This window comes from Crotalus tigris, unplaced genomic scaffold (genome assembly GCF_016545835.1).
Source record: "Crotalus tigris isolate CLP2741 ecotype Arizona unplaced genomic scaffold, ASM1654583v1 scf7180000018606.670481, whole genome shotgun sequence".
In the NCBI taxonomy this organism is placed as follows: Eukaryota; Metazoa; Chordata; class Lepidosauria; order Squamata; family Viperidae; genus Crotalus; species Crotalus tigris.
This window is the reverse complement of record NW_024097102.1, coordinates 498,712-511,936: the sequence shown is the minus strand read 5'-3', so window position 1 is coordinate 511,936 and position 13,225 is coordinate 498,712. Positions and strand designations below refer to the sequence as shown.

At 36.7% G+C, this 13,225-nt stretch overlaps 1 protein-coding gene across 15 annotated transcripts in view; it reads right to left on the bottom strand.

The window, feature by feature from the left end:
• The window catches only part of ISL1 (ISL LIM homeobox 1), a 91,227-nt gene that overhangs the window by 63,156 nt on the left and 14,846 nt on the right, over nt 1-13,225 (bottom strand). For 11 of the 15 annotated variants that reach the window (XR_005558130.1, XR_005558131.1, XR_005558122.1 and 8 more), the window contains exon 5: nt 10,576-10,743. Coding sequence is in view for 4 of the 15 variants with exons in the window: in XM_039355125.1 (XP_039211059.1) it covers nt 10,576-10,743 (168 nt within the window). In the remaining 11 variants the exon portion in view is untranslated. Of the gene's footprint in view, nt 1,932-9,082; nt 9,256-10,575; nt 10,744-13,225 lie in introns of all 15 variants that reach the window. The other 4 variants (XM_039355126.1, XM_039355127.1, XR_005558132.1 and 1 more) reach the window with 3 other exon arrangements.

Sequence of the window (13,225 nt, the reverse complement as noted above, 5' to 3'; positions counted from 1 at the left end):
TTAATTAGTTTAATGTTTCTCTATACCAAATGTGTATGGAGTGAAACACTTCCTGAAGTTATCATTCTACATATGGCGCATTCATTTCACAGACTACTTAGGAAGAGAGAACTCAAAACGAACAACAACAACAAAAGAATAAAAAGTTTCAAAGCCCCACAAACCTGACATAAACATTCAAAGACGGAGAGGGAGTGGTAAAATAACTCTCTCCACCCTTCATATTTCCTTTGGGTGACATCCATCAATAGTTCCTCCTGCATAAATAATGTCTCACCTTCATTATGTTAGCATTTTATTTTTTGTACTGGTCTTGTGGAAAAGAACTATCTCTCATGAATCTCACCCTTTTTAAAAAAAAAAAAATCGGCCAAACAAAACAATCAACGCAAATCAAGACAATAAAAAAGTGGCAAGTCTTTGGATAATAAATAATAAATTACTTTATATATATATATTTGCAATGCAAGAGCAAACAAACAACGAAGTTTAAGAAATGGGGGAGGGAGGGGAGAGATAGAGAGAGAGTGAGAGAAAAGAGGGAGACAGAGACAAAACCCTGCTCTTTATTTCCATCAAAGAGGAAGAGGGAGAGAAAAAAAATCTTTTTTAAAAAAATAATAAAATGAAGAACTGTACACATCTTTGGGGAAAAGAAGGGGGAATGTTATTGAACAGTCAGAAACAAAACCCCAACATACTTTTTTTTTTAATAGCCAAAGAGAGGTATTCCTTGTTGCAAGGGAAGTTTTTGACTGGATTTTAAAAAATAAAACAAAAGTTCTTTTTATAAGAAATCACTTGGGTTGAGAAAAGAGAATCTCAGCAAAACTCCGCTCCCAAGCAGGTGAAAAATAAAAATAAAAAGAGGGGAAAGAAGAAAAGGCTACAGTACATGCTAGGGGAAACCCCAAAAGTCTGAGGAAAAAAAAGAAAGAAAGAAAGAAAGAAAGAAAGAAAGAAAGAAAGAAAGAAAGAAAGAAAGAAAGAAAAAGAAAGAAAGAAAGAAAGAAAGTCCCAGCTCCACAGCTTCATAATGGCTCATTCTGTCATAAGGCGGGAGGGGAGAAGCTACAGATAGTCCCTTCTTGATCTGGGAAAATTTTGCAACCTACCAGGGCTCCTTCTGGTTTCTTTTTAAACATTAATTTAATTTGGCAAAGGGAAGGCCAGTATAGAAAGAGCACCATTCATGTAAGGACAGTTATTCTTTCTTTCTTTCTTTCTTTCTTTCTTTCTTTCTTTCTTTCTTTCTTTCTTTCTTTCTTTCTTTCCTTTTTTCATTTCTTTTCTTTCCATTTATTTATTTACTTATTTATTTATTCCTCCAGGATGTGCAGTCACCGAAATATGCCATTTGGGGCAAAAAACGAGATCTTGTGGGTACAAATCGTCTCTGTTTCTCAAACATCTTTTTCTGGTTTTCCTTGATCCACCTATGATTCTTTTGCATGGATATACTGTCATCCTCATCTCGTCGTCATCATCATCATCATCATCATCACCATGTTAACAGCATTTTCATTTGTTCTTGGAGTATTATTAGATCCCATGATTGTCTTCACAGTGTTGCTACCTTATCATTGCAAAACAAACAAACAAACAAACAAAAAACTGAACAAGACTCCCCAGACAGTTCACGGAGTTTTCTTTGCTTTAGGTTCATGAATAAAGTTGTCTTAAATATTTTTTTTCCTTCCTTCCTTCCTTCCTTTTCTACATTTTTGTCTTGAGTCCCCAAACTTGACAGCTTTCCCACTCTCTCCAGCAGGGGGCGAAAGGTTTCAAGGCCCACAACAGCGCAAGGAAGTTCCTCATGCCTCAATTGGACTGGCTACCATGCTGTTAGGTGTATCCGGGAGTTGGGAGGACATAGATGCTACCTCACTTCCGGTGGAATTGGAACCTGGGCCTCCTTCTGAAAAATTAACCTGCCAAACATGTTTAAAGAGAGAGAGAAAGAAAGAAAGTTTACAATGAAGAAAAGGAAAGGGGTTTGATCCAGATTTAGTTGTACTGGAGATTAATGGGACTTCAGTTATTACTAGCTTCCAAGGATGTCATGGATCTATGATAAGTGCAAGAAAGCTTAGATCAATTCCAACGTCTTTGTTTCTCTGGCTTTCAAAACATCATTGGTTGTGTTTCTTCAGGACAAATTCTTACCTAGAGACATCTACGTTACATAAATATTATCCCTCCCCAAATCATTTAAAATGCTAACCTTCTCATCCCATGCAAATCTCTTTTGTTTTGTGTTCAGCTTCTTTTTACATGAGCTACTACATTTTTCTCCTCAACCAAAATCACAGTGTAAGAATAGGAAAATAAGGGAACTCTGAACTAAAGTCATTTTATTTATTTATGTACTTATTTACATAAATTAACTTTTACTTATTTATTTATTTACTTATTTATTGCTTTCCGTTCCACAAAGTTAGCCTGAGTTAATCATGAACTATGCCAGTGGGTTTGTGAACTTATTCCAAGTGGAAAATTGGGTCACTGAGAACATAAGGTAAAATCAGCAATTACAACTAGAAATGGAAATGTAATATTAAGCAATTCCCATATAGTAAAAACCACTGAATTTGATATGTAATAGTTTCCAAATAACTTCCACTGAATATTGAGCAGTCCGAGGTATTAATCAGCAGGTCAGTTTTACTACTGCTCTCAGCAGCAGCAGCAAGTGATGAAAAGAATATGACTCCAAAATAGAATTCTCCAAAGTGGTCAATACTGACACCCAAGGGTTGATGGGACTAGCCAAGAGGCAGTTGTTTATGTTATTCATAGTACTATTAAATTTAATTAATTTAAATGTATTAAATTTATTAAACGCATTATATAAATTTCATATAATAAATGTTGGAGCCCAATGAAGAATTTGAAACTTTGGGAAAGGGTTCATGAACTGAAGAGCTTTGGGACCCCTATCTAAAGACAGGCTACAGCCCTGTGAATTCTTACTTTGTCAGCCTTGTTAAATGTAGTGAAACAGAATTCTGATTAAACAGTGCTGGTTTGTATTGCACTGACAATATACTGATACCAGTAGAGGTTGGGGGAAACTATTCACCTGAAGATACGGTTCCAGATGAAGCAGATGGAGAAAATTTTGAACGTTTCTATATTAGAGCAATTCAGGGGATGGAGACAAAGAGGGCTTCCGTAGGCAGCTAATTTGGAAGCATCAGAGAATGACAGAAAATGCTTGGAGACTATTACTGACAGAACCAGAAAGAGGTTTTCTGCCTAGGGTGCACAAAGAACCTGAGTATGACAGGGAAAGATATGGGCTCACCCTCAGGCACCAAGTATTTTGGATCAATTCTGCAGATTTATGCTATGTCCATTGGTCTCAGGCTGGTTCCCACTCTTTTACAAATCTGCAAGTAGCATGCTTTAAAATAAGTCTTCTGCCAAGATCCCACAAAGCAGACAAATATGGAATAACACTAATGATGAAATTCATCACATATCCGGGTCTGTGAAAAAATTCTCAACAAAGCCACTGGCAAAGCAGTGCTCCTCTAATAAATATCCATATATGCTAATGGCAATTGAAATTATACATATCAAATAATTTTAATCCACACTTATGTTTTAATTCTACCAGACCCAGGAGAGATTTGGATATCTAAACCATAAGTCATCCATGTTTACCAACCTTTAAGTCACTTTACCATCTAACATTTTCCATGAGTTTGGCAGAGAATAAGAAAATGACAACCACCATGACAAGGGTGACGACAAAGGTGTTGTGTTTGCATGAGGAAGACAGACCCTCCCATGGAACTCACTGTGTCCTTCTGGAGCTGCTGCTCATTCTTGGCCTAACCTATTTCCCAGGTCTGTTATTTTAGGATCAAAAAGGAGACACGTCTTCTCACATGTGCCACTTTGAGCTCCCAGATGTATGATGGGATCCCAATATAATAAATTAAAATTCTAGCCAATAGTGAAATTATTCTACCTTTAGTGGGAGTTTTGCCACTAAGGACTAAATTACAAACATAATAATAAAAAAATAACCTAACTGCCAAACCATTACTCACAATTTAAAGCTTCCTATTTAAAATCTCTCTCTCATTTTCTATCTATCTATACATACATATAAGACAGTTCTGCATATCTCTATTTTTATTACTGTACCTCCAAGATACAATAGCTGGGCTGGCAATCTATAGACCATGAGACCTTCTCCAATAGACCATTGACTGATAAGTTAACAAGTTGCACTAAATCCTAAGGCTTCAATTCAAGTGGGAAGTAAACACCATTAAATGAATATTATTGAATAGTTTACTTTAAATGAGTTTTGGAATCAGTTCTGAAATTAATGCAATTCTCCTAGAGGCCAGTCAATTATTTCCCCTCATCTCCCCCAAAAATTACAGCACATGAAATGAATAAAAATATTTTATAGATGTTCTATATTTGCAATCAAGTGCAAAACAATGGGTGGTGTTCAATATATGGCAATAGCAATTAAAATAGAAACACATCTTTTCTCTCATATATTTCAAATAGACAAGTACTGTGTATACAACTGCTGCATATACTGTATATCAGTTTACATGTTATGTTTAGATGTCTGCAGGTCAACAAATATGGAATAAGGCAGTATTTTAAAAGACAAAATTCATGCTAAGATTACTGAGAGCAACATTCAGAGTAATGCCATGCTATAATTTCCTGAAAATTTTCTTCTGCTGAAAAAGAGCTTTACATTTTGCAGTCTTATTTTCTATCTCATTTCAAGCTACTCTAAAATTTAAATTGGTGGTGTTTTGAGCAACTTTATGCTTGCAAGCAAACTGCTGCTATTTTGTCTTTGTTACAGAACTCTTTCTTATTCTGGTTTCTTCCTGCTACCCTCTTCCCTTCTACTTCCCATCTGGAAAAGGCCCAATTTAATCTTCTTGAATATTTAACTGATGTTTAACCAACCAGGGGAGCTGCATTACATTGGAGAGATTATTGCACAATGAAAGGCAAAAGGGTTACACAAGTCCCTGCACCACTTCCTAGCAGGGGTAGGCAACCTCGGCTCTTTTATGACTCATGGACTTGAACTCCCAGAATTCCTGAGTTAGCTGACTCAGGAATTCTGGGAGTTCAAGTCCATGAGTCATAAAAGAGCCGAGGTTGCCTACCCCTTTCCTAAGGGAAGTATAGTATGCACAAGAGAAATATAGTATGCACAAGACACCTCAAATACTAGTTGCAAGAAAAAAAATTCTCATCCAGAAGTGTACTAACCATTCTCCTAGAACTATTAGGGGTATGTTATGGGTATTTGTGTGTGTGTGCGTGTATGCGTGTGTGTGTGTGTGGAGATTTTTCCCACCACTTTTCCCCTGGAAAAGAAAAGAATCATCAGAAAATTATCTCTTTTTAAAGTAGCAAGATTTAAAACTGCAGTACTAGAATTAACATGTACTCATTTCTGTAAATAGAACCATCCTTTATGAAGGGACACTGATCCCATTTATGGAGTGCTGTACAATTTTGGAAAGTTAGCCAATGATTCTCAGGATCCTTCTGGATCACTGAAATCAGAATCAACCATTTTTTAACTTAATGAATGTTATTCCTTCCAATATCAAGGTAAATATATTACCTAGTAAAATGTGCTGGGATTTTAAATGAAAATTTAACAAGCATTGAAACCCTGTACAGTGGTCCTCAACTTATGACCAAAACTGAGCCCAAACTTTCTGTTGCTCAGTGAAACATTTGTTAAGTGAGTTCATTTTATGACTTGTCTGACCACAGTTGTTAAGTGAATCACTGCAGTTGGTAAGTTAGTAACATGGTTGTTAAATGAAACTGGTTTCTCCACTGACTTTGCTTATCAGAAGTTCACAAAAAGTGGTCACATGACTCCGAGACTCTGCAACCATCATAAATATGAGTCAGTTGCCAAGCGTCTGAATTTTGATCATGTGACCATGGGGATGCTACAATGGTCATAAGTGTGAAAAACAGTCATAAGTCACTTTTTTCAGGGACGTTGCAACTTTGAACAGTCACTAAATGAACTGTTGTAAATTGAGGACTACCTGTACAAAGTTAGCCCAAATAAATTTTATACAAAGTTAGCCCAAATAAACTTTATCAGATAGGGTTCCCTAGGTAAGCCCTCAGTCTCTGGGATAAATGGGCAATGAATTAACCCTGAGCCTAACTGAACTGCTGACACCACACTATTCCCAAAGTCCTGGGTATAAGCAATATACCCAATATGATTCTATCTGTGGATTAAGTTCCCTTATTGTTAGTAATTTATAGACAATTGTACATTATTTCAGGTGGGTTGTGGTGTATTACAATCTTACACAGCATAAGTTCTGCTGAACATAATGGCATTTAATTCTGCATAGACCACTGACCTAGATCCACCATAGACTCCCTGGAACATAAAGATAAGGAGGAGGGTTTTTTTTTATAACAATGCTGTGTTAAAAATTATTGTCTTCTTCAATTTGACGAAAAAGAATTGTTGCTCCCTTCTTCTCTAAAAGGGACACAAAAATTTTAGTACAATTCTGATCAGTGGAGTGCTAAATTTAACATTTTGTTTAGTTATGAGATGACAGAAGAATCTAATGTCATGTGTGAATGTCTTGTCTTTCATTTGACAAACTTTTCTCTGATTGTCTGCAGCTTTTCTGGCTTCCCAAACATCAATTAAATCCCAAATGAAAACATTATGAAGAAACTCATCCCACAAAGATTTTCCTGATCTGAAAACCTGGATTGCCAAGGAAGTCGTAGCAAGATGTGGACATTTATAACAGAGCACCACTATTTACTGTACATAACATTAGAGTAAACCCTAAAGCACCACAGATAGAAATTCTAAAGGTCCTAGGTATGAAATAGAATATCAAGAGTATTTTTTGGAAGGGGAAAAGTAACGTTGAAAAACTGAAAGTCAGATGCCGGTGCAGTATTAATTGCAGTTGAGATGGACTTTTCAATAGAGATTTTTATGCATATGTATAAACCCAATTAGATTGAAAGAAAATTTGTAAACATGAAAAAGCTATGTCTGAAATAGAAAGTGTAAGGGATGCCTTCCTTTGCTACAAACCAAAATTAGGCAAGTCATCAGAATTCTGAATGGGATATAATTGCACCATGGTCTAAAACCCTATTCCTCCTTATCACATCAGTGCCTAAAAAAAGAAAGAACTGTACTGGATCAAATCAAAAGTCCTAGTAGACTATGTAGCCAGAGATGCCAAGACCTTGTTTTCTCATTGTAACTGGAGCTACTGTGAGGGAATTCCATCATGAACCATTTAAATTAGAAACCATCACTTAGATGGCAAACTCTAAAAGATTCATTTCCTGAAAAACATATCACACAAACTTCTATGGCATCACAAGGGATTCTGGAATCACACTTAGTTGCATCGAGAAGCTGCTTTTGCCTAGTACAACATCAATATGAATACCAAGATGTCTCTTCCTTGGGCTCAATATCGGCAAGACCAAAAAGTTAGAACAGTGTTTCTCAACGTGAACAACTTTAAGATGTGTAGATCGCAACTCTCAGAATTCCCTAGCCAGCATGCTGGATGGTGAATTCTGGGAGTTGAAGTCCACACATCTTAAACTTGCCAAGTTTGAAAACCACCTAGTTAAACCCATTTTCAACAAATTACATAAAACAACGTTCCTGAGCCATATCCTCATTATGAATCATTCCATATGGATTTTTCTCCCACTCAAGACTTTTTCCCTATTTTTGTCATACTGATATATTTTTTCACATTGTACTTTACCATGAAATCCTCCACTGTGTTTTGAGTCCCATTCCTCCCATAAAATTCTATCAGTTTCTTGTATCTTTAAAAGAAGCATTGAAATGTCAATAAAATCCCATCTAAGTACAGTCTTGGAAATAAAAGAGAAAAACTAAAAATTTCCTCCCAGTAAAGGGGGTAGGAAGTCTATTCCAGATGGTAGGTAACTAGTATGGGCCTTTTTGGAATGTATTTTATATTTTTTCATTTGTAGGGGTGCCCTTTATGCTGCCTTTACAATTTCCTTTTTTAAAAAAGTACATTCAGATTTCTCTCAGTGCATTTCTTTGGAAGTCAGTTTGTCAAAGTTACGCACCAAGATTTGGTCTTTTCACATCAAGATTTGGCAGGGTTGCAGTATAAATTATGTTGCAATAATTCTTAATAAAATTGTTTTTATTATTATTGAAACAAACCATTTGCTATATCATTAAAAGAAGCTTTTCTAGAACAAAAATGTTGACGTTTTCTTTGAATTTGGTAACACTACACCAACCCATTCTCAGATGTTCTACCATTCCTATTATGAATTTCAGTCATTTAAAAACCTTTATCAAAAACATATCTTCTTATGTTTAAGATCTGGTTTTAACACACCTAGGTGAGGAAACTGAATTATGGCTAAATTTCTGTCCTTAAATCACTTAGACATAAGTATTGCAGCCAATATGGTCCCATATGAGCTATCAAATGATTAAGCCTAAGAAAGGGAGACAAGAATAGAACACACTGATAAATTCCTGTTGGCTTTTTAGTCAAAACTGGTCCATTAATATTATGTTAATATTACATGTTACTAATTACATGTATCAAATGTAAATATGTTTTTAAAAGAAAGAAATGGATCTAGTGGCAATAGAAAGTAAGAAATATATCATTTAAAAATGCAATCCTACAAAACCTATCTGGGCGTAAGTCCCGTTGAAGAAAACAGGACTTACTTCTGAATAGGAATGTATACGATTGCACCATACTGGTACATAAAAGAAAGATACATACAATTGAAAAAACTGTGCATTTGAACAAAATGTTACACAGGCTAATATACAAAAAGTAATCCATATGATATTTGGGATAAATAAAAGGGATTAAGTTGTATAAAAAATATAGCAATGAACACCTGTGGGTTTTTATATTTATAAATATAAATTTCACAATTTATATTTATATTTAAGATTTGTTCTATACACTACATACACAGCCTAGACTGTATCAACCTAAATTACATTATTAACATTGTATTTCATCAGTGTACTCACTTGGTGGGTTCAAAAATAACTTGGCAACAATTCCGCAATGTCCATAGAAATGCCCACAATCTTAAGCAGTTTAAGATCTCAGGCAAAAACATTGACAGGTTGGAGCGTCTACCAGGCGTACTTTGCTGGAGTTGGTTATAGGAAATGCAGGTTCAATTCTTGGTCATAAAGACCTGTGGGGGATGGGAGAGGTATTCCTGTATCACCTGTGCTGAACATACTTGGCCCGTCCATCCTCCCACCCCACCCTCGGGCCCTCTCGATGTACAGTATAGAATGGAATTTCCAGGATTTTCAATTTATAATGGAACTGACTTCTGGAAATATATATATTCATACAGAAGCACCAGACTGGAAAGATTGGTAAAAATGGGGTTTGAGTGGGAGGGTGGATTTTGCTGTTTTTAATGGGACGTTGTACATGAAAGCATTATGTTAATAAATAACAACAATTTATTAAATTATAAGATGAGAAAAAGCTATAAGGCAGCACAAAGCTAGGTTTCTTAAATACCAAAAACATTAATAAAGTAAAAATATTCTAATCACATCCAGGATGGTCCCTAAGTCTTATGAAGTAGTTTTAATGTTAGAAAAACTGTGACAATTTTTCAGAATAACAACAGCTATTGCCATATGCCCTTTAGCTGCTCAGCCCTGTTGATCAATTAGATAATTGATCAAATCTTCATCTAGGGAGATTAGGCTTTCCTTCAAGCCACCCAAAGAGCCTATCACTTATGAACATAAATACATTTTAATTTGGGAAGGAAACAAGGAGCATATTTTGTTAGAATTGTAACAGGCTTTATCTTAAGAGAGACCAACTTCTTGTAGTGTTGGAGGGGCAGTGCATGTATGGAAGAAAGTGAAGGGGAAAAGCTTCTTCTATGATGTCCGCTATCTATCATTTCTGAAAATTCATTTGCAAGAATATTTTCAAAATTTATAGAAACTGCCTTCTGTCTCAATTAATTAAAAAACAACAACAGGCAATGGCCATGACTCAAGTGTCAGTAACCAACAGTAACAAAACACAAAGTCTATTCTTTCAATAGCACAAACATATCCTAGACTTCTAGTCTTCTTTGCTTTGGCATGTTTGGTGTGTCAAGTGGCAAATAAGACACTCCTAACTGGATGCATCCTACTCTGTGTATGTCTCCATGCCCTTCACACTGAGCAACCTTCCCCACCCGGGTATCCTTCCATGTGGATTGGACTCCATCTCCCAGGATGCCTAGCAGCAGCAGGAATGAATCTAGTCAGGTTAGTAAAAGTAGAATATGGAGATGAAGATAATAAAGTGCCTGTTTTTTGCTATAGAAAAGGGGAATCACAGGGAATTGGTATCCAGGCCTTGAAGATGTGGCAGCAAGGAGGGTGGGAGAGGGTTAAACACGGATACCAAAGTGTTTCAAAGGAATGAGCACCAGGATTTGTTTTTTGTATACACAGTGGGCCATTCATGACTGCAGGGAATTGACACTTACAAGTTGCTGAAAAGCTGGTTGATCTATGTCACTCTGCAAGGCAAAATCGCTGAGGACTTTCCAGGGCGGCTGGTAACTCTGCACCTCCACTGGGTTTGCTTGCAAGCCACCGTCATGTCTCTCTGGACTGGCTGCCACCATGGGAGTGCCGGTCATCCCCTGGATGTTCTACAAACAAGGCAGTACAGCAATGAGCAGCCATACTAAAGAGACCATAGATGCCTGGTACATCAAAAAAGCTATCAGCTGTGCTTGGCTTTAATGTACATCCTCCACCAATCCTCTAAGTTCCTCTGACTTCCATAGCACCTGCAACAAGAGGGCTTCATATTTTATCCCCTTAATGATAGTAGTATACTATTTAGAGACAGACCCATTTCTAGCCTGAAACAACCCCAAAGAGGCTTGCACATCAGCAAAACTCCCATTTCATGTACATTTTCAGTTGCATTTAGTAACAGAAGGGTGCCTCTCTAGCTCTGCAATCTATGTTGCCATTCTATATATCCCCAGTGTTCTCCAAACATGTGGTATCTCCATCTCTCAACCAATCCAGACAAAGCTATTGTTCTCAGAGACCTGTAGGATGATGAGTCTATTGGAGGAAAAAATGTCACTCCTGAGTTTAAGATGGTTGTTCCAGTTCCAGAAAGGTAGAGAGAAATCATTGTTTATATTTTCAGAGAATCTAAACCAGTTTCCAATGTAAAACATACATTACTGGAGCAGGATCCTTTCATTAAAAATAATAATAATACACTTAGGCATTATAATGAGAGAGCCATGATAGTCAAATGACAGCAAAAAAAAAAAAAAAATCGGGAGTCTGGTAGCAGCTTTTCCAACTAAGTGATTTTATTAAAGGAATAATCACAAAAGCATATACCATTTAATAAAACTCATTAGAAAAGGAACTAAAAGATTCCTCCTGATTTTGAACCCAGAAAAGAGAGCTGTTGAAATCACATTCTAGGATTCACTTTTACCTGAGAGTAAGTCCCAGCATCCTTAGTGACGCTTACTTTTGAGGAAATTATTAGTAAAGAAGGCTACAACCACCATGCCTTGAATGGGCAGTAAGACTCAGCGGGAACAGAACCGGTGTCTCCGGATTCTGAAGATCCTTGTTTATTTGTTTTCCTTTCAGCTTCCATTTTTTTTCTTTGAGGTTGGTGGGGGGAAGGCAAAGGGAGGGAGGAAGGAGACCAAGGCTGAGCAATGGTGAATCCTCCATCTCTACTACTCAAAACACACACACTACTTCTTACCCACACATACTCCTATTTTCTTTGACACCCTCTTTCCATCCCTTTTGCTGTCTCTACTTAGTAATTTAATCAGAAAGAAGCATACGGTAGCTATACCACAGTATTGACTTGTTCACTTATTTGAGACTTCCTTTTGAGTAAATGTGTCTTAATACTCTTCTTCACTAGGAAACTTGATTTCATTAGTGGGAGTTACATTGGAGCTACCAGTTCTGGCCTCCAAACATTCATATGGAAACAGAGGCAGAGGTTCTCTAACTCTTCACTCCCTTCTTATGATCATCTGGATGTGTGCTGTCAAGGCATATTAGCGCTTGGTTACATTCATATATAAAGTTAAAAACAAAACAAAGCTGTAAACATTAAAATTTCGGAATCATGCAGGAACTCTTATTCAGCTACTGCCACTCCCCAGCATATGTGTAAGAGCTCAACTTGTGACGTGAATGATAAACTGGATCTATAAATAAGGTGGAAGTAAAAGGCAAATAAGACAAGTGCAAAGCTTTCTTATCTGCTTGGGGACTGGAGAGGGAGAGAAAGTGCAAAACAGTAGGAAAAGGCTTCAAGGTTTACTCTAGAAGAGGGGTGTCCAACCTGTTCACCACAAGTCTTAAAATTGCCAAGGTTGGTCATCCTTGTTCTTAAAGTAAAGATTGATTATGAAATTTAAGTCTGAACGTGCTTGGAATCACCATGATTCTCTCTCTCCCCCACACGCATTGATTCTGGATTAAGCCCACAGGATAGCTTTAGCTTAGTCTTCATTCCTAAGCATTTTGAACATACAAATAAATGACATTCTTCTTAAGGCCACCCTAAGAGGGAAAGAGACTGACATTTTTATTTATCTGCTGCCTTTATTATTTTTCAGATAAATAACTCATTTGATCAAACTGACATTTTTGTTCCTTCTCTGGCTGTGTGAAGAAACAGTTGGATACAGATAGATCACAACAGGTCTTGAGTTAGGGGCAGAATTCTTCATTCAAAAGAAGCCACCAGAGGGTCATCAAAACTGCCAGATTATGTTTGTAAAAAGAGAGTCTAAGGAGGCAGTACAATTCCAGTGGAGTCTGCAGCTCCAGTCATTAAATTCTAAATTTAGGAACTGCCAATTGCACCACTGCAAAGTAGTCCATACCAGTCTGGACTTAAGCAGTGTTTGATTCCTTATGCTGCAACACCAAGTCAGCACATTGGGCTGCTCATTTATCTTTGATGTTTGTTTTTTATTTATATACCGCCTTTATTAATAATTATTAATTTTATTTCAATTAATTTACCATTATTATTTATTAATAATTATTAATAATTCAAGGCAGCAAACATAATAACCAACAAATCTTCCTCCAGTGAGGTGAGTTGGGCTGAGAGAGAGT